The sequence below is a fragment of the Macaca thibetana genome, chromosome 5, assembly GCF_024542745.1.
Source record: "Macaca thibetana thibetana isolate TM-01 chromosome 5, ASM2454274v1, whole genome shotgun sequence".
Classification (NCBI taxonomy): domain Eukaryota; kingdom Metazoa; phylum Chordata; class Mammalia; order Primates; family Cercopithecidae; genus Macaca; species Macaca thibetana.
Genome location: NC_065582.1, coordinates 144,090,005 through 144,112,631, shown reverse-complemented (window position 1 = coordinate 144,112,631; position 22,627 = coordinate 144,090,005). Strand labels below are relative to the sequence as shown.

Below are 22,627 nucleotides of genomic sequence, written 5' to 3'. Positions count from 1 at the left end.
CAACAGTCAACTGTAGAATTTATAATAGCTTGCACAACTAACTTCATGCAACATCTGAATTGGTAAGCAATAAGAATAATTCTGGACTATATGCGATTTGTAAAGTGTAAGTTGGAATATGGCAACGATACAAAAAAAGAAAACCTTTTTTAGCTAGAATATGTAAATGGATTACAAATACACACATATGTGAATAAAGTATGAATTATAAATCTAACATTCCTATTGACTAGACTCACATAGCTTCCTTGATGAACTTTTCCTCCCTTCCTGCTTGAAAGGTATGAAAAATTCTAAAACGTTTATAACTTGAAAAGAGCCAATCTGTTGCATACTAGCTAGACTATATACCGAGGGACATCTCTAAGCTCCTGGAGTGCTTTACCTTGAGAGCAAAATCTGCTTTAGACAGTGTTTTTAAAAATTGATTTACTCAAAATGAGAATTGTTCATCAGGCTCTAACAAATGTATTATTCGAATAGTGGAAAATTAAAAGCTGTCCATTCATCTGAAGTTATCATATATGGCAGATACCACACCAAATCTGACTTTTTAATTCAACACATAATCAACAATAAATTGAGTTTACCTGGCCAAGTTCCTCATTCAGATTAGATGTTCGAGCCATGGCAGCAGTGTCTGTGGGTTCATAGTGCATGTCAAGATCCTTTAAAAAAAAATTAAGTAAATCATTGAATACAACTGGTAATAAGGAATTGGGTGAAATTTTAAAAGAAAACAATTGGTATATTCATACTTCAATAAGTCACTGTTTGATGAACTATATGTAAGCACTAATTTCTTGTCATCCCTATACCATTTAATTCAATTTTTCTGAAAAGTATTCAATATAGACTATCATATTCCACAGTAAGGGCAGAACAGTATGGTACTTAGAGCCTGTCTATGAATCATGCAATCTAGGTTTACTATCATTCCACCATTTTCTATATAAATGAACTATCGTAAGGATTAAAAGACACCACACAAAGTGCTTCCTACTGTGTCTGACACAAGGCAAGTATTTAGTAATGTGAGCTAGAACTCAGCAACTAAACACTGCTCAAATAATTAGGTCTTCAAACCCCTGGAAAAGGTACCCAAGAGATTCTGTCTGGTTGTGCTTTCTGGGTCAAGAAGGAAAAACAAAATGCACTTCTCAAAACATAAAAATGTATAGTTTTTGTACTTATTTGTACTTGCCTTTTGCCCAGTAATCATGAGACTTGACTATATTATCCTACAAAATAAATATCTTCTATAGTAGGCTATTTTATTAACAAGTCAGGGCTGTAGTTCACAAATTTTCACATCAAATGAAAAGGCCAAAATTCAAAGCCTGTCTCTCCCATCTCTGTATTCTGAACGGATGAACATCACTTCCGAAATAGGCTATTGAGTTTTATGTGCCATGTTTTAAGAGAGATATTAACCAACTGGGCCTTCGTTCAGAAGAGAAAGTGATCAGAATAGAGATTAATCTGGAAGTCATATGAACTGAAGGACAACAGAAGATGACGGGGAATGTTTAATTAGAAAGGAAAAGATAGGATAAACTGGCATGATAGCTGAGTTCAGATATTTTGCAAGACTATCATTCAGAAACAAGATTAAGCACTTTCATAATAGACCCACTGGGAAGAACCAGAATCAAAGGAAGACAGTTATAATCTCATTTTCACACAAGAAAGTTGCCTTGTAAAAGAAGGCTGGAAAGTCAGCATTCTGTCAGATGTTATAAAATCTCTGTATATTAGAAAGGTGGTTGAAAGCATAAGCCTGCTGGGTTAATCCAACACTAAAATTAAATAATTGTTTGAAAAATATTATTTTTGAAAATGGAAACAATAAAGTGATTACCTAGCTTACTTATGTGATCCTCACAATGAGTTACCCTATTATTGCTATAAGAAACTTCAGTAAGTCTTACTTATATTTGTACATATCCCATTATATAATTTTTCAGCCATCTATCTCCTGCATGAAGAGAGCTACACCTGCAGCTCATTTTAGATTTCTAAATTACACTGACTTCTTGCCAATGATTTAAGAGATTGACAGTTTAGGTAGAACATTCACTACAAGAAGATACTAAGCAGTTACAATAGTTATCAGTTATATTTTTAAAAATTCTAATATTGTTTATATTGAAAGGCTTTGCAATGATTGAAAAAGGAACATCAAAAATAACACAAAGTTTCTCAAAATAAAAGAAAAATTAAATTTTCTGGCAGATTAGGCCCACAGATTTAATTTATATAAATGCATTAATTTTAACTTTGATAAAACTGTAAGACCACATTTAAAAATATTTAGAAAATAGATGTCCAATATTTTTCCAATATTTAACAATATCCAAGAAGAAAATTATCAATAAAAATTTGAGTGAAGCTAAAATTGTTTACAGTGTGGAAAATAACATGGTATAACATAATAATCTGGTTGATATCAGTAACAATTACAGTATTATTTGTATAGTGCTTGATTATTTATGAAGCTCTTTGCTATGTCAAGAGATTCCTTAGTCCATAAAACCACTGTGAGATGTAGGTAAGGCATATTACCCCTATGTCTGTGTTCAAGAAAATAAGTTTCAAAAGAAGTGACTTGAGAAAGTTGATACACCTAGTAAATTATAATACTAGAATCACAATTCACATATTTAACTCCAAACTCATCGTTCTCCATCTCCCATGACCACTATGTATTCTAAAATAGGTTTCCTGAACTAGAGATCTATTTTCCCCACAATGTCTGGTCTGTAAACTTGCGTGATTCTGAGATGAGGAACTTTGCAACAAATTAGGTTCAAAAATCTGATGCTGTAGTCAAGAAACGGTAGATATAATTAAAACCTTTTTTCTCCTGAGATATCAAAACATCCTAAGGACAAAATTATTTTGTAGGGTGATGACAATCATAATTCATATTTACCCAATTTATGAAGTATGCTTGGGTAAATTTCACAACTTCTAGTGTAACCAACAAGCTGATAGGAATCAGATTGTTGAAAAGGATGATGAAGGTCAAGAAATTCAGTCCAAAATTATTAGCGCCACCATCTGTTGGGAGAGGCAGGAAGAATGTCATTTACAGTTTTATATTTTATTTGCACTGACCCCAAATTAGCAAAATACAAGTTTTCCATATTACGTAGCTTATTTGATAATTTGGGAGGAACACTTTGCTGATAATCTATCCTAATTCTCAAGTACATCCTTCAAGACAGAATTGCATTATTTGTGTTCAATATATTGTTAATCCAGGTAAGAGCGGTATAAAAGTACTAAGACAGTGAAAGGACTGTCAAATATTGCAAATCCTCTTCCAAACACAAAGTTTAGAGATATTAGAGAGAGCACTGAGGGTTTATAAATATAAAATCTCCATTGGGTAGAGTAACTTTTATATAAATTCTTAAAAGTATTTCCAACTTAAGGCATGCTTTAAGAGCAAAAAATCAAGAGAGCAGCAGCAAAAACAATCCAAACTATATGAGTACTATTCAGTCCTAGGTAAATTATTCTCCTAGGTACATTATACTCTTCTTCCTCAATAATGAAAATAAAACAGCTATACCAGATACAATTGTAAAGTATACAAAGAGACAGACTGATGGTAGTAGCAGGTCTGATATTGAAATAATAAATCAGCAACTATAAAAATGACTTGTAACTGCAGCAAAGATAAAGCAATGTAATAAAAAAAAAACTGGTATTTTAAACCAGTTTTTGCTATATGACTTTACTAGAATTTGCTTTCACACTTTTGGAAGTTAAGTCTTTATTGGCTAAGTACTCATGAAATAAAAATGTAAACTCATTTCACAGAAATATCCAGGAGTTGTACATTGATACCACAATAATAAAAGGATAAATGTTCTAAAGGCAAACTATTTACTAGCACTGTCTCTATGATAACATTTAATATAGGACTTACCACATTACTGAGTTCAAATGAAAGTACATTTGGTTTAAACATTTTTAAACCATATAAACCACTTTTTGGCGCTTTTATTTAAATCTTAAAAATTTAAATATTTATATTATATTTAAATATATTTAAATATTTTATATATTTATAAATATATACAACATATATTTAAATATATTATGTTTTATTATATCCACACATGGTCAATCTACTTTCTTTACCACGCAGTTAACCATCTATGTTAAAAATATTTTTAAGGAATAGTTTTCATTGATGTATATCATAAATGACTATACTCCGTGAACATTTCATACCATTATAGAGTTGTCATTATGTGTTTAAGGATTCTGAAATTTTAGGATTCCCAAATTTTACTTACACTTGTTAGAAATCTCATTGAAAAACAAAGATCAAACGTCCAGCTATCTTGGCAACAAGGTCTTCTTTTTAGAAACAATAGGAAATTCCATAAAGTAAATCAAGATCAATTGTGAAACAAATACATTTTAATCTAAAAAAGTGCAGTAAGCACTTGATTGCTTACAGTTTAGATTGAGATACCAGTCTTTTCCAGAATGCCTTCGATTCCAAATGGCTGAGCCCACAGAACAGACAAGAGACATGGCAATTAAGATACAAAATAAAATCAAAATTTGTACATTTGTAATCCGTTCCACATTTGAGAGCTTAAGTGGTGGACTTGTTGAATTCTGTAAAAAGAAACAAGATGAGTAATAAAAAATGTATACCAACGATTTAGCAATGTATACTTAGTATTCTGTCGAGGACGACAAAGTCACAACTCGGTATCTAGTTGTGGGTGGATTCTTGAAAATTATGCAAAACCCATGACAAATGTAATAAGGTGCCAATGCTTAACCACCTCTTTTTTTCAAGGCCACTACACCACCCAGGCCTTTTTCTAGGAAGTAAACTATAAGAAAGAAGAGGAGAAGGAAATTACATTCCTTTTGCAAAAATAGCTTTTGCATTGTGGCAGGTAAGATGAATAATGCATTACTTGACTATGTAAGCAAAGAGTGTAGTCTAGAAACATTTAGTTAGTGTTTCCGTTCAGGAAGAGAGGCAGACAAGGCAGCCCATGCCCCCACACCCAAACAGGCACCTGGAAATTTCAACATATGAAGGCAACATTTAAAGTATCTCCAGCTTTCAAATTTCTGGTGGCATTTAGCAATTGTTTTACTGAATGCAGCAGCAATTTAAGTAGTCCTGGCTATAAAGAATAACAGAGGCAAGTTTCCTCAGTTGTATTTGATGATTCAAACGGTTATGTAGACCTGTGCTAACCAAAAAATCCACCGGACAGAAAATTAAATGTCATAATCAATATAAAACGAAGATTTATAGAATTTATAAAATGGCTAGGGGCGGAATCACTAACAGCAATCTCGCTTGCCTATTGATAATACCTTTATGCCTGTACAAGGTACAAAGGCATTAGCTCTGAGAGCAGATTTTCATTTAGTTTCTTAAAACTGTTTTCCACACCCATCCAACTATTGAATATTGATGGTGTAACATAGAGACGGAGCGACTGTAGGCAGGTGTGAAGATCAATGCAAGAATTAAAGCTGATGGCAAAAACAGCCTTGCGTATAAATGCTATGAAAAATGGTCATTTGATTCAAATTTCTAAAAAATTTTATAAAAAGATAGAAATTTAAAAATATGACTATTACATTAAAATTACAAGACACATGTTTTAATGCAGATCACTTATCCTGACATAGACAACCTGTAATAATCAGTATAATAGTTAGTAAATGCTGCCATAGACCCATACACAACATTCTTGAGAGTTCACGTATAATCTCTGGTGAACCTTTCAGTATTCCTGTGTGCAGTGAGCCATTCTTTTTTTTTTTTTTTTTTTTTTTGAGACGGAGTCTCGCTCTGTCGCCCAGGCTGGAGTGCAGTGGCGCGATCTCGGCTCACTGCAAGCTCCACCTCCCGGGTTCACGCCATTCTCCTGCCTCAGCCTCCCGAGTAGCTGGGACTACAGGCGCCCACAACCGCGCCTGGCTAATTTTTTGTATTTTTAGTAGAGACGGGGTTTCACCGTGGTCTCGATCTCCTGACCTTGTGATCCGCCCGCCTCGGCCTCCCAAAGTGCTGGGATTACAGGCGTGAGCCACCGCGCCCGGCCAGAGCCATTCTTATAGGGAAGTAATTTCAAGGTCCCACTCACAGGAGGACCAGATTCTGAATGTACAGGGTTGGATCAGGGATCTGTGACAGATGGTCTCCTATGTTTGGGACCACCGCACTGAGATCTATAAATCACACACTCACAAAAGCCTTAGGTTCAAAAGGTTTCATAGAGATAAATCCCACCTGCATCAGCTTGGTGTCATGTCCAGTGTAGACAACTATTCCATGAACCCACTGTGTATTTCTCAACTGAGCTCCTCGAAGAAGAATCTGATCTGCTCCCAGTGGAACAGTGCTAGGACAGATTATGTTGACATTAGAAACAGTATTTTCTAAAATGCTTAAGAACTCTAGTCACCATATAGTTACAAATGTTCCCATTATTAAAATAACCCTTCTCATATTTAATTTTTAGAAAGTAATTTCCCTCCAATACAAATAATTTTCTTAAACAGCAACAACAAGTATTTAAGTATTTAAGTTGTTTTTCCTTAACACCAAGCCAGTCATTTTCTGTAACTTCACTATCTGCTATGGACTGCACTGTGTCCCTCCACTATTCACATGTTGAAGTTCTTACCCCCAATATAATGGTATCTGGAAATGACCCTTCAGAAGGTAATATGATATAGAAGAGGTCATGAGGGTTGGGTCCTCATGAGGAGGTCCTCATGAAGAGATTATGCCCTCATAAAAAGACACTCGAGGAGTTTGCTTTTGTCCTTGTGAGGACACAGCAAGAAGGGGCCTTTTGCCAGCCAGGAAGATGACCCTCACCAGAACCCAATCATGCAGGTACTCTGATCTCAGATGTTTAGACTTCGGAAAAGTGAGAAAAATAAATTTCCATCATTAAAGCCACCAAGTCTATAGTGTTTTGTTATGCAGCCTGAGCAAACTAATACATTAACCAAAACAGTAGGTAATGTTTTGGAATTCAGAGGCTAATTTACACATGTATTTATAACTTTTCCTAAATTAATAAGTCCATTTAGGTTTCTAAAAGTGTTAGGAAGTGATGGGGCTAAGGAATTTGTCTGCCCACCTCAGCCCCACCACACACACACACACACACACACACACACACACACACACACACACACACACACACACTCTCTCTCTCTCTCTCTCTCCCTCCCCGCCCCCCGCATCCCACCCAAATTAAAAATAGCTTTGTGCATAATAAAGGGCCAAAAAAAATTCCTAAGAAAAACACACAGCTCTCACCACTTATTTGCATTGCCAGCCCTGACTCCCTACAGACAAGACCCCGTACTTAAACCCTCTAGAACATTCATTTTTATAGTATTTGAAGATTGGTTCCCCAAGAATTGTGAATAAATTTCAAAGAACAGTAAGCATTTTGGAGCTGTTCATTCCCTATCATTTAAACCACATTTTTCATGAATAAGGTCCAAAGTGGTATTTTTGTGGATTTTTCACAAGGCTACCCACTATGGTAGGTTATTGGGTGATACAACTCACACAGGGACATAAGAAGGAACAAAGTCACCACAGAAATACTGGAGTTCTTGAGGAAAACGTAATACATAAATTTTAATGGGTCATGGATTACTATTACCAAGTCTTTATTTTAATAAGAGAAAAAAGGTCAAATATAAAGAAAATATATTTAAAAATTCTGGATAAAGAAGGAAACAATTCCACAAGAAAAGTCTACAGACAACACAGAACTTCCTTGTAAGTGGAGGCAAAGCGAGGCTGAGGTCTTCATTTCTGGTGAGCTGCTCTGGCCCAGTAGGCTTGGAAGGCTAGTAGCAGCTTGGGCCTCGGACATTCAGAAGCTACACAAATTCTACTGACACAGTTAAATCAATCCAGATGGGCAGGTAACAACAGCACTTGAATGAATCCTTAGGAAATACTATATTCCAATTTAGAGAAAGAACAAAGCAACTGCAACTCTCATTCGTTATGTACAATAGCATGCCTTTAGGACATATCTGGAAGGAAACCCCTCCAGTGTGTATCTCAAGATTAGGGGTGCATTTCAGAGTTGAAAGGGGCCTTGGGCCTAAAGTAGGTTTCTAATAACTTCTTGGGAAGCTGGACTATGCTCTGGGACACAAATGAGACAATTGTTCCTTACCCAGCCAATGGGGTATAATATGCCAACTATCACCTCAGCATTGGTGGTGTGGATTTACTGGAATTAGATACACACTCTTCAAAAGCAAAACATATCACTTTTCAGTTACAAGGACTCAAGAAGAATTAGTTAGTTTTCATCACAGCTGGTGTTCCAAGGCTTCTGGCATTAGACTATGACCCTCATCCTTAAAGGAAACAAAGTATACTCATTCCAAAGGGTCTCCAAGAGCTTTGGGTAATCACTGTAAACCCCAAATGTGCTACAGATACAAAGGTCTTGAAAAATCTGTTTCTACCTTTCATATGAAATACAGCATATTATATAAATTCTCTTTGTACCCTGAATCTTGGCACCATCATACGAAGTTTCTCCTTCACGGCATAGATTTGCTCAGCATCAATTTGACAGAAAACTGTTAAGACATGGAAGCTGGCCAGTTAAGAATGTCAGACTATAGAAACAATACTGGCATAAATGGCCAAGTCTATCATTAGTCTTTCACCATATGTTCACGGAACAATCACTCTGTGCAAATTTTAGAACAACATGTAATTACTTCAAGGATTACAGGAAAGCTTTTGGAGGATCTGAATGAAGATGAGAGTTCAGGGTATACTTCAAATGTCCTTTAGAATTCAAACACTCTAATCATGCAATTACAATATAATGAAAATACCAAAAACATTCTCTCAGGCTGGTGAGTTGAACTAGTATATTTAGCCAACATTTAGCCACTACAAATGCCTGGGAGATAAGGTATACCATAAAGTAGAGGAAGCAGGGAAAGAAGGGAATGGAGGAGAAAAGAGGGGAGAAGGGAAGCAGGAAAGACTTCACCTTTTCTGCCAGTTTCTGCCTCATTTCTTTGCTCTCTTTGCCACAAAACTCACTGAAAAAAAGTCCATACTTGCTATTTTCAACTCCTCTTCTTCCATTTTCTCAAACTTACTATCATCAGGCACCTGTTCTAATCAGTTTCAATGATCTCCACTTTCTAAATGTAATTATGTTAGTGGTCAGTCTCATTGTACTTGACCATCAGCAATGTCAGACTCAGTTTTGGTCCCTCTGCCTTGGTACGGTTTCTTCACTCCCTCGGTTACCATCCTATAAACTTGGTCTCCATCTCTTTCACTAGTGCCCTTGCTTTTCCCAACATAACGTTGGAGAGTCTTAGGATAGTTCTTGGGTCTCTTTGGTTTTCTGTCTATACCTTTTCATTCTCAGTGATTTCTTCCATCCTCATAGCTTTAAATATCTATGCCACCTACTTCCAAATATATCTCATGAACCCAGACTTCTGTCCCAAACTTCAGATATATATTCAACAGCCTCCTGGACATCTCTGTTTGGACCAGACAAACTTATAAATTCCAAAACTGAACTGCTGATCTTTCTTCCTCAAAATCCTCCAATGAATTCCCATTTCACTCAGAGTAACATTGTCACGATGGCCTACAAAGCCCATAGGATCTGGCCCTCTATTTTCTTTAGGCCCTTCTTCTATTACTCTCTTCGTGGATCACAGCACTGCAACCACACTGCCCTAACATTCCACAATTATTCCAGGCACTTTTCCACTTGAAGGTCATGTAATGATAGAACTAATAATTTACACTGACTACTCCTTCCATCTGCAATCATCTCCCTCCAGATAGTCAAAAGGCAAACTTCCTCACCTCCCACTCATCACTGCTCAAATGTTACCTTTTCAATGAGGCTAACTGTGACCACCCTGACAAAAAGTTGTTCCCTTCCAAAGACACCCAATCTTCCTTATGCTGTGCTAATTTTTTCCCAAAGTATTTATCACTTTCTAACATAGTATAAAATTTTCTTATTTCTCATCTTATTGTTTGTATGTTTTCCATTACCTTACTGCAACAAAGTAAGCTCACAAGGTGCTATGGTCTGAATGAACGTTTGTGTCTCCTCAAAATTCACATGTTGAAACCGAATTCCCAAAGTGGTAGTATCAGAAGGTGGAGCCTTTGGGAATGGAATTCATGCCCTTATAAAAGAGGTCTGAGGGCCTCCGCCATGTGAAGACACATACTGGGTGACACCTATGAGAAACAGGCCCCCGGCAGACACTGAATCTTCTAGTACCTTGATTTTGGACTTCCCAGTTTCCAGAACTGTGAGCAATAAATTACTGTCATTCATAAATTACCCAGTCTAAGATATTTTGTTACAACAGCCTGAACAGACTAAGGCTTAAGGCCAGGAATATTTATTTGCTTTGTTCACTGTTGCCCCCTTAACACCTGTAACTGGCTTGGCTTCTAGGTGCTTAATATGTACTGGTTGAATGAATGAGGAAAGGGGTAGAAGAGGAGAAACAAGAGAGGCAGGAAGCAGGTAACAAAAAGAGATGAGATGACTATAATCAATAACACAGGCTAGAAAGAGCATTTGAAATTTCATGGAGAAGACAATAAATTATCCAGTACAACAGACCCTTTGAAGGTAGAGTCTGAGCTCCTTGAAGCATCTCAAGATCACAGGAAAGGACCCAGGCCATGCAGATTGAATAGTTAAGCCTATAACATGAGTATTTTGGCCAAAGAATAAGTCACAGGTAATTCTTACTCCCATTGTTTACCCACGAAACAATGTCCCAGAAGCTTGGAATATCTCTGAAAATATCCTCCTGCCAGATTGGCAGGAACTCTGGGAAGTCATCAGCCATACTACATGAATGGATAAGATTCAACATCTTCACAGAAGGACTCAGGGTAGAATATAAATGCTTAAAAAGGGTTTTGAGTACTCAAACTTAGCACACAAGAAAATAATACGTATCCAGACTTGGATGACACAGAAATACACTATGACACAATGGATTCTGTGTTTTTATGAAGACTGATTTTACATACCCATGTCCATCAAGCCTTATGTTTCCAACAAAATCGTAGAGATGTCTGTTTGGACTTTCACACTCTATTCTGCCAGAAATCCTCATCAAACTGTCAATGTCTTTGATATCTGACGTTGCTGGTAAGCCCTGTTTGGAATTTTTAAATAAGCAAAAAGTATATTAAATAAGTTGTATCTGGGCAAAGAGGAGGAATTTTGAATTCATCCAAGTCTTGAGATCTAAGGGATCTCATTATTTTTATAAGCAATTCTCCCTTACTCTGTCAAATCATAATTAAGAGTTACCTTCCTCCCTGGCTTGAGCACAGGTTTTAAGCACAAGAATAGGGCACCTTTATGAGAGTTCTTAAATATGTTTAAGAGACTATAAGCTAGTCTGCAAAGATAATTTGAAGTCAGTCCCCAAAGCACCATTTGCTTCTGAAAATAAAAGTAATATTTTAGCACTATACAGTCTGTCTTCAGAAACTAAAAAAGATGAAAAATAGATGGAATTTGTGTTCAAAGAACATAGCATTGTTTCTTTTTATTCCACTGAGAAAGGAAACTCCAAAACAGGGTTTCCCTCTGGCCAACCAGAAGCAGCTGCCACTGAGCAGGGCCCTCACACAGTGGCTGTCTGGGTCCAGGCCCTCTGTGATGATCTAGCTCCAACACATCCCGACCCTCCCAAATGTCATTTTCATCCTTCATCTAGAAACCAAGGGCATACACTTTTAGAGTCCCTCTTAAAACTTTAAAAACTTTACAGTTGTTTTTGCTTGAGATGATATGAAAAGTAAATATAGAAATGTAAACTATTCCCCAAGATGAGAGTTTTTGAACGGCAATAGAAAGTATGACTTTTTACAAAACTTTTATTTTAGGTTCAGGGGTGTACAATGGAGCTTATGTAGGTAAACTTGTGTTACGGGAGCTTCTTGTACACATTTTTTTGTTCTTTTTTTTTTTTTTTTTTTGAGACGGAGTCTCACTTTGTTGCCCAGGCTGGAGTGCAGTGGCATCATCTCGGCTCACTACAACCTCTGCCTCTCGGGTTCAAGCAATTCTCCTGGCTCAGCCTCCTGAGTAGCTGGGATTACAGGTGTGTGCCACCATGTCTGGCTACTTTTTGTAGAGACAGGGTTTCACCATGTTGGTCAGGCTGGTCTCAAACTCCTGAGCTCGTGATCCGCCTGCCTTGGCCTCCCAAACTATGATTACATATGTGAGCCACTGTGCCCAGCCTTGTACAGCTTTTTAACATGGCGAAGTCATATTATAATTTGAACCAGGTGAATAGGAAAAAGTTAAAACATATCAAAGCCTTAGAACTACTATTATCTGAGTGTTAGCTATTACATAATTAAAAATATTACAAATAGTATCTATGAGACAGACCACATTTACCCAGACAAATACATAGGAGTCTTCCATAATACTTAACAATACCAGTTTATAAAACATCTTCGTTGTGGTTCCATGGGAACATATTTGCAATAGGACAGATTACTTCAAGACAATAACACAAAGAAAGAAGCCTTAATTACATGTAATAAAAGAGCAGTGATTCTATATACTTGTATCAGATCTTACCTGCCTAATTTTCAAGTTTGTTTCACCATCTAAGTTGGATGTTTCAATGTAGCACATGGCTTGGGGCTCACTGTAGTTTGGAGTTGAGAAGCACAAAGATTTAGTGGGGGAAGAAAAGCATAACAACAACTTATTTAAATGCTTAGACTCACTGAAGCCTTTCATTCTAGACAAAGTAATAGTTACCTAGCTTCTTGATGATTTTCATTCTAACAGCAAGATGCTGTGAGGCAGAACCCATGCATGACAACTCATGGATTAGCTTTTCAGCCAGAAGGACCAAAAGCAATTTCCTGACAACAATCAGTAATGGTCTTCAAGATAATGCAAATGAATAGATTTGCACATATTTAAATTGTTCATCCACATAGACACAACACAGACTGTATCTGAAATGTAAAGCAGTTTTGTGTCTGGATTTATCTTTAGCTCAAAAACACCACATGAGATTTCATGCTCATGGCACACATGTAAATTGGTTAAGAAAGTGGTTGATGAGAAAATTCCAGATTGCTAGTTCTACAAACCTGCATTTACTACCCTTTAGCTATGATGAATAGGATATATAAACCATAATATTTAAATGTTAAGGTTATTTAAAAAAAAGTAGTATGAACAAATTTTACAATGAAAGTGGATATATAGCTTTCTCCCTCTGTTTTCCACTCCTGCTCTCCTATTAAAGTTGCTTAAGAGATTCTCACAGCGGTAAAAACTAAAACTAAAATCAGTCAGCTAGGCCATATTGCTCCTTGACCTGAACCTAGAAGATACACTTCATGGGTTCCCTACCAGTGTGTCTCAGTAAAATCTGCTGTGTGGTGGCTGGCATTAGGGGTCCATGTTCTCCAGTTTTATCACACCACCACAGCCCAGACTGTCTTATCTTTCCTTTTCACATGCTGATTTGACCTGCCCAGCAACTACAGACATGTGAGTTTGTAGCCCAACTGTACAGTCTGATCCTCAATTCTAAAGAAAAGCATTCTAAAGTTAATCTCATTAATGCCTGGTTCTATAACAGGCCTAATTTACTAATATCACATAAGTATTATAAATGTAATCTCTTATAAGCATGTGTACTCAAAGCTAGAAAGAAAAAAATTTACAAATTACAAACACCTGGAATTTTCTAATCAACTTCCAACCTGTACATGTGCAAAGCAGACTATTCCAAGTTTCAGAAATGGGCATGTAACTTAATTCTTTGGCCCGAAGATTTGTGAAAATTGCTTAAACACACAGACATTAATCAAAAATATTTTACTGATTCATTTTAAAGTAGCTCTGCAAGTTCTTCAATTTACTCTATGAGCTTTCTTTCATAAAAGCTGCTACTTTTTCCGAAAATGAAGTCCTTCAATATTTATATTTTCACTCTATCACTTATTCAAAATTTTAGTTTTTAAATCACTGTCACAATAGCAATTTGGCTCTGGAAATTGCTCCAAATTTGTAATTTACTTATGTATACATTTGAAACATAGTTTATGAATTTATAAAACACATCTTCTGATAATATAGAAGCATGATGACAAAGAAAATACTAAATGACAATGTTGATTCCATATTCTGACAATTAGAATAACATTCTAATTCTACTTTTTTTTTCATAAAGTAACTTATCTAGGTCTTTAAATGGCTAGGAAGTTAGGAAGTTCAAATAGCTAAGTTCTATTTGAAGTTGGGCTAATAAAATATGCATCGAAATTGAGAACATTCTCAACAATCACTTAAGACAGCAGTTACTGAAGCAATTCTTAATAGTGCTGTGAAAAGGCAGCAAGAAGTCTCAGATAAGGAATCATGCTAGATCATAAATATTTCAGCAAATTATGATGACATCTAAAACACAAACTAGTCAAGAGAGGCAAAGCAGGCTTTTTGATTAGTAAGTGAAAAATGAAACAAGATGCATATCACAATACAGACACTAGTAGACAGCTGAAATTGATCACAGGAACGTGCACTTTGTCACTAGATACAAGTGGGAGAAAAGTTGATCGCAAAGCATGCGGTACAAAATGTGCAACATCCAGCTTTGTGCAGGGGGTCCTCTATAAACCCTATGAGCCCAAATTATAGTCACAATCGCTGGAAGGATTTTACAGAACTTACAGAAAAATTCAAAATACAAGAATAAGACATATTTATAATCTAATCAATTTTCAATGACTGTTTCATGAAAAGCTTAACATTGTTCAAAATAATATTCTGGAGAGAATAAATTAAGCCTTAGTACTTAGGCATGTTATTAAATATGAATATATATTAATGGTACATAGGAAATTAAAATCTACCTTCATTGTCATGCCTCTTAGACTCCTATTGATAACAACAGGAGTTCAATCTGCCCAGCTGAAGGACAAGAATCACTCAACATAGTATTCCAAAATCCCTTTAAAACATCTGTGAAATGTCCATCACCAAGCAGTATAAAAAGTTTGTGTTTTAAAGGAAGAGACACAGAACTCAACCATATTTGGGTGCAACTGTTCTCTGGTTTACGGTGAGGACCCACATACACGCATCCTATACGACTCAGTGGTTCTAACCTTGAGGACAGACTGATGAGATCTGCTGGGAGATGTTCCCCATTGGTCACTTTCACTATCTCCCCTACTGCCACCTACATGTCCCAGTATAAAATAATTAAAATGGCAAAAAAAAAAAAAAAAAATGAACAGAGAAAAAAACAAACAAATGGACAAAAGAGACAGAAAGTTCGAAATTATTATAGAAAATAATACATGTTAATAAAAACATTTAATGCCATTTTTTTCAAAACTTATTTTGATCAGGTCTGAAGCATAAGAAAACATTTAGTATTTGAGGGTTATTTATTTGCTTTTAAGCCCAATTTAAATTTTTAGTGTAAAAACTTAATTTTTAAAAGTTTACTCATAAGCTTATAAAATTAAAGCATATTTTATAGAGAACTACATTATATTCTAGATTTTTCTTTCTCAAATTTCTCAACCTCATGCCATCTACTGTATGTCCACAGTAGTCCAACCCTGACTTAGTCATTACCAAAAAAGGAAGGAAATAATGATGAAAATTATTTTTTAGGGTTGTGATAGGGTTTTGAAAAAAAAGTATACTAGTTCCCGCCCCACTTAAAAAAACAACAACTATTAAAAACGTTCTGACTCCAAAATATTTTCAAAGTTAATTGAATAACTATCTTATTAACTTTAATGCCAAGCTGCAAAGACACAGGCCTTAGGAAGTCAGAAGGCATAACTGCAGCCTTTTGAGTTACTTAGCAATTAATGCATTGTTTTGGAAGGGTAAGCCTTTGAATTCAGAGAAATTTTTTCAGAGAGGGTATGAAATAGACATGCCAAGAATATTGACTTGAATTAACAGCTTGAGTTATTTTACTCTACTTCATACTTTCTTAACACATAAATGTATTCATTATTTATTAAATGCTAAAATCTGTTTTATTTCAAAATGAAAGCCTATGAAACACAGTAACTTTCAACCATGTTCATGCTTTAATTTCCAACTACCTCACAGAAGATGCACTCTTAGTAATTAAAAATTAAAGAAATTGAAAATTAAAATATTACAAACAGTTGTTTACTCTTACTGCTAAGTGGTTGCTCACTTGCAGGTGAAAATCATCATGTACTTCTTTTGACAGTGGACAGTGTAAAGATAGATTAGGTAATGACTAAGTCAGGGTTGGAATACTCCTAAAGTCAAAATTTCTCTTTCTGTTAAATGATTAAACACTACTACCTATTTCATGAGGTTAACGCAGATTCGAAGGAGCTAAGTAATGCTAAAACTCTTTGAGAAAAAAAAAAATCCTGAAAGGTGGTATTCTGCTACTTGGATTGAAATGTCTAACAGCACAGCCTTTATTTTGAATTCTACTCAATAACAAAAAGCAACGAATCAGATAATCTTTTAAAAATATAATCTTGGAGGAAGTTAATCACTGTGGAGACCATATTAAGACACAGAAACTGTTTTGATAAACTGATATTCATAGCCACCAGTAAGTGTTTTTAATGTTTATAAAACAAGTGCTGTAAAAATGGTCTAAAGTTCAAGAAATACAAGTAGCTTTCTGGGGAGTTTCTGAAATTGGATAGAGTCAGACAGCAAAGATTTTGAAAATTTCCAACTTAAAATTAAGTATAAATTCAGGGCAGTATAGTCGACTATCTTCACATTTTTGAGCATCAAAAATAAAAATTGTATTTAATGGTTCAGTGTATATGATTCATTCTATAATTATGTCTCTAAGTGTTTAATCGGGAAAACAATACTTTCCCAAATTGTTAGAAGGTGTTACTATCATTTTGAACTTGCTTATACAGTCACGTGACAATGACAGGTGCAGCTTCTGAGGAAAGGATTGTTAGGCATTTTTGTCACTATGCGAGCATCATAGAGGGTACCTATACAAACCTAGATGTATAGTCTATAGGTCATATGGTCTAGCAGATTGCTCCTAGGCTACAAACCTGTACAGCATGTTACTGTACGGAATAATGTAAAGAAACAGTGACACAATAGTGAGTATTTGTGCAATAGGAGTTTTTCTGCTCCATTATAATCTTATGGGACCACCGTTGTGTATGTGTTTCGTAACTGACCGAAATGCTGTTATACAGCACACGACTGTAAAACATTCAGATGGCCAACTGTCCAATACATTCATCACATTTTTACTTAGTAAAACTGAATGGACACCATTCTGTAGGGTAGTCTTAAAGCTTATCAATGTAAACAAAAAGAATTGGGGAATATTAGAATTTGATCATTTAATCCATCTTAATATAAAAGATGTGAAACCAAGGCATGAGAGATTAAGCAGTTGGTTCAAAATCACCAACTCAGAATAAGAATCCTGGCTTTTCACTCCCTAAGGAGAGCTCTCTCTAGATACTACCTAGAACCTGAGACAATGACAATAAGCACTCCCTCAAGCTAATTCTCAAGACGCCAAGAATGGATGGTTAGCTTCACTCAGTTTTAGAGATTTATCCTGATAAAGTTACAAGCAAAGGAAACTAAGAACAGAAAGGGTGATTGGAAAACATCTATATCAATTTTTCTGAAAACAAAAACCTATAGGTACATGGCACAAAAAGATATAGAAATATAACTACCTGCAGTTACTTTAATTGGTTATAGACTTACTTCTATAAATATCTAGATTACTTTTACTGGTTCAGCTAAGTTTCACTAACTTGTCATGAATTGAATCACTTTAAATGATGACCTGATTAAATAGATTTTGAAAAAAGGACACCATCCATATTCATATGTGGATTTACAAATAAAACTGTCCAAGGAAATGATGATAAACAACCTCTAAAATATTAAAAACAATTTTTCTTAATTTAAAATAGGACTAGTTTATAGTTTTTAAACCTAAAACCATTTGAAAGTCACATTATTTAAAGGGTAACAGTGCCATATGAATACTAATTCATACTGAATACTAATTCATGACTAAAATATGAGTAAAATGAAAATTTATATTAAGTAACTGAAAGAACTTAAAAGAAAGAGCAAAGTACTTTTCTGTTGGAAGAGTATGGCATTTCAAAAGTCATGATGGCAAAAAGAATCATTCATCCATTTTTTGGTACCATTCCATCACAATAATCAAGAAACTTTGCAGGGATTTATGATGAACAAGGATTGAAAGATAAAAATATCAATAGAACTCAATCCATGTATGATATAAAATAAATGACAGGAAATCTTAAAAGAATTATGATCCCCACAAAAGGATCTGGATAGATTCAGAGGGAGAGTAGACTCTTAATTATATTTGAATGATAAAGTATAGTACCTATCACTTATTCTATATGGCAAACATGAAAGAGCCCTTTAAGTCCAATCAATTTTTTAAATGTTTAAATAAAAATTATTAGAGAGGTTTTAAATTCTTCGTTTATTCCTTATTTCCTTGGAGAAATCACAAGGTCAATGCAGGGTAGAGAAACCATCCTCTACACTGTTTGAGCATCAGTAGGCATCTCTACCTTGATGAGAGAAGTACAGTGTCAGCAGGTATATACTCTTTGCCTTTTATTACAACTATATCTCCAACATTTACCTGAAAGAAAACTGGGAATTGGTTAATTATCTGCATTGAAAGATAGTTACAAATATACAACCCATTGTAAAAAGCACAGAATACAGTAAAAATGGTTATTGGCAAACAAGAACCTCTTATCCTCATAAAATGGAAGACAATTATCTAGGAGTGAGACCAGGGTTGGAGGAATCCTTTTAAAAAATGGACATTATATATGGGATATATAACTTATCTTGATAAAATCAATCTATTCTATCCACTTAATTGACATCTCAACTTCTCATATCCTCTCTTTGACATAAAAACATAAAGGAGGAATTTACCAATATAAATCTTTATCCTATTGAAGGATATCCCAATGCAACTGGAGACGCTATTATATATAACTGCTCCTCACAATAATGCTTGTGAAACTAGTATTGCTTATAACTCATCCTCTGGAGAGAAAGAAAATGAGTCTGAGATTCTGAGATTTTTGCTTAAGATGATGGGGAGTTGAAGAGCTTAGACTCAAATCCACAACTGACTGTCTGCAAATCCTGATTTTGCATAATTTTGTGAAACTATCAATGCATTTTAAATTAAAAGTTAATCTCTTCATTTTACTACCTCTTAGCATTTTTCTGAGCCCAGCATAAAGACAAAGACATACTATGTTCAAAAACTGTTAGCAATAATTTAAGTGACATATGTGTCACATAGCTTTGGCAAACAATACAATAACTAAGCAGCAACTTGGCTTAACTGAGTTGACCAAGTTACACTGTTAGCCGCTCCCCTTACATCATGAAAGTTGACCTCTTGGCTGAGCGCGGTGGCTCAGGCCTGTAATTCCAGCACTTTGGAAGGCCGAGGCGGGCGGATCACAAGGTCAGAAGATCAAGATCATCCTGACTAACACAGTGAAACCCCGCCTCTACTAAAAATACAAAAAATGAGCCGGGCATGGTGGCAGACACCTGTAGTCCCAGCTACTGGGGAGGCTGAGGCAGGAGAATGGCGTGAACCCAGGAGGCGGAGCTTGCAGTGAGCCCAGATAGCGCCACTGCACTCCAGCCTGGGCAACATGGCGAGACTCCGTCTCAAAAAAAAAAAAAAAAAAAGAAAGTTGACCTCTTAGTAGTCAAATGAGCTTAAACATGAATTTCAATACGTAATAGATGGAAAAAAAAGACTTTTTAAATTAAAGCCTGTTTGTTCTTCCCCCTCCCTACTTTTCCTTGAACTCTAAAATAACACTACTGAGGGTAAGAACAGAATAGTGTCCTTTGTGGGAATCATAATAAGAAATTACTGCAGAGGCAGCCCACTGCGGTCTATTATTTACCAAAAGAAGAGGTTAGGAAAGGTTGGGGCAGGGGTATTGTCTTTTCATTTATGACATGTATGTTTAGTGTCCAAGTACAGAAGATCTGGGTCTCTTGATTCAAAAAATAATTCAGCTGAAATCTGAAATTCGGACTAGCTGAAACTGGCAAATTACCAGGGATCTCGGAATCCAACACCCCCTACCTCAAAAAAGGGCAAAGAGGAAAAATTAAAAACTGCAAGTATAAATGTAAACTGGTCCTTAATGTGCTGTGATAATACTGTGATTACTCACTGACAGAAAGATAATAAAATGTAAATTCTCTGTAATCATGACACTTAGAATGCATCCAGGTTACCATTTAATTGTTTTTTAATCACCTCCTGTGTGTTAATGTTTCTTCTTAAATTCAACTATGTGCTTCAGAAAAATCAGAATCATACCCTCTACACTATCGTGTTAGAGTCTAACAGTCAGATTTAAATCCCTAATTGATTGTGCCGCTTTCCAACATCTTTACTCATTGTAAGACAAAAGAAGGGCCTGTGGTTATTAAACTCAATAAAATAGTAACAATTTATATGGTGCCCCAGTGGCCTGGGAAAACCATGGGCTTACTAAATGCTGAAGTTCTTACTAAAGCATGCTAAATCAATGAATGCTGAAGTTCTTTACTGTAAGGAAGGCAGGGAACTTAACTCCTTAGGATGCCTATGTTTAAGATCAATTTCTCAAAAGACATCCAAACACCTGTCTTTCCTTTTGGGTTCTGAGCTTCCAATACAGCATTCCCTTTCCAGTCTAGTGTGTGCATAAGACGAACCAAGAGAAGAAAAAGTCAAGATGACAAAAATGCTTTGATCATATATATTCTAATCAGAGGAATGTCATGATAAAGCAGTTTTAGTCCCCAAAATGCCAAAGTTAAGGAAATGTTTAGGGCTTTCAGTCCACTACCTACAGCCTTCTGAAGTCACTGATACTAGCAACATTGAGGATTATGTAAAATAGTAAGATTATCAGACTGCAACAGCCTTATTTAAAAATCCAACTATTGGCTGGGCGTGGTGACTCACACCTGTAATCCCAGTACTTCGGGAGGCCAAGGCGGGTGGATCACCTGAGGTCAGGAGTTCAAGACCAGCCTGGCCAACATGGTGAAACCCTGTCTCTACCAAAAATACAAAAATTAGCTGGGCATGGTGGCGGGTGCCTGTAATCCCAGCTACTCAGGAGGCTGAGGCAGGAGAATTGTTTGAACCCAGGAGGCAGAGGTTGCAGTGAGTCGATATCACGCCACTGCACTCCAGCCTGGGCAACAGAGCGAGACTCCGTCTCAAAAAAAAAAAAAAAAAAGAAAGAAAAAAGAAAAAATACATACATATTGTGGTAGAAGTTTCATGCATGAAAGTGGCTTTACAGAGTAACTTTTACACATGCATTCAGCCCACCACGTCATGCTTCCCTAATAAGTCAGAAGAATATGTTGATTCCAAGATTCTTCTGCTAAATTATCCACCTGCATACATCTCAAAAACCTGTGAACAGTGTTAGCTGCACCTCATTGTAAAGAAATAATCTGTGGCGAGAGTAATGAAACCAGCAGCTTACAGTTCAGGCAGGAGTCACAATGTAGTTTCATGTAGGGCTTTGTGATTACAATACTTTCTTTCAAAACTATGTATCTGCAAGCTAACCTTTTGCAACAGGGAAAAGGTTTCAGGGCAGTAACTGGAGAGAGAAACCATTAACACCTCAGAGCTGCAGTCTGCCCAGCTGTGAATGATTAGATGTATGCTAGGCAAATTTGTAGGTCCTTTGAGGGCCGTTGAAGAGCAACCACAGCAGCCACACATTTAGAAAGGCAGAGAAAGAGCCCTGAAGTAAAACCCATTTACACTAAGGTCTATTATATCACCTTGGCATGCAGATGACACTCTTGGTTCTGGTTTATTGATTTTATTTTTAATCGCACAAAATATCATATAAGCCAAAGAAAAGATTCGCCTCACAATCTTGTTATCCCAACAAGTAAGGCTGCTTTTTGCCTGTTCACTTGTACAATGAACAATTTACAAAGCCAGTATTTCAGGGTACACAGTACTATTTTTTTCACCTATGATTATATCTTATGATACATGAACCCTGATTTGTCTTGCTTGGTGCTTTAAGCTCACTGCTTAGCATATGCACTCAATAAATACTTGTCAAATGAATAATTTTTTCTGTGTTGCTATACCATGTGACATTACAGATTTTACTTGTCACAAAATATGAGTATGCCATAATTTATAAAACCTTCCCTATTGTTGCATTTCCATGTATTCTAGTTTTTTGCTATTGTAAGTAAATAATGCTATAATAAACATTTTTATACAAGTGGAGATATTCTCCAACTTTATGATTCTTTTCTTGGGATAAATTTCCAGAATCCCCTTTTTACAGTTCTCAATATAAATAGCCAAACTGCTCGTTCACAATAGGATGTAAATATTTCATAAAAATAAAAAATCTGAAATACAAGTTTGTTTTTATTTATTGAATAGGTAGCAAATGAAACTTCAAGAT

General features: G+C 35.8%; 1 protein-coding gene across 4 annotated transcripts in view; it reads right to left on the bottom strand.

Moving 5' to 3' along the window:
- Nucleotides 1–22,627, bottom strand: part of ATP8A1 (ATPase phospholipid transporting 8A1) — a 266,458-nt gene that overhangs the window by 177,057 nt on the left and 66,774 nt on the right. For 2 of the 4 annotated variants that reach the window (XM_050791502.1, XM_050791504.1), the window contains exons 7-13: nucleotides 18,695–18,768; nucleotides 12,678–12,747; nucleotides 11,102–11,229; nucleotides 6,293–6,404; nucleotides 4,479–4,644; nucleotides 2,936–3,063; nucleotides 591–668 (exon numbers count right to left, since the gene is read on the bottom strand). In XM_050791502.1, coding sequence (XP_050647459.1) covers nucleotides 591–668; nucleotides 2,936–3,063; nucleotides 4,479–4,644; nucleotides 6,293–6,404; nucleotides 11,102–11,229; nucleotides 12,678–12,747; nucleotides 18,695–18,768 — 756 coding nt within the window. Of the gene's footprint in view, nucleotides 1–590; nucleotides 669–2,935; nucleotides 3,064–4,478; nucleotides 4,645–6,292; nucleotides 6,405–11,101; nucleotides 11,230–12,677; nucleotides 12,748–15,232; nucleotides 15,307–18,694; nucleotides 18,769–22,627 lie in introns of all 4 variants that reach the window. The other 2 variants (XM_050791503.1, XM_050791505.1) reach the window with 1 other exon arrangement.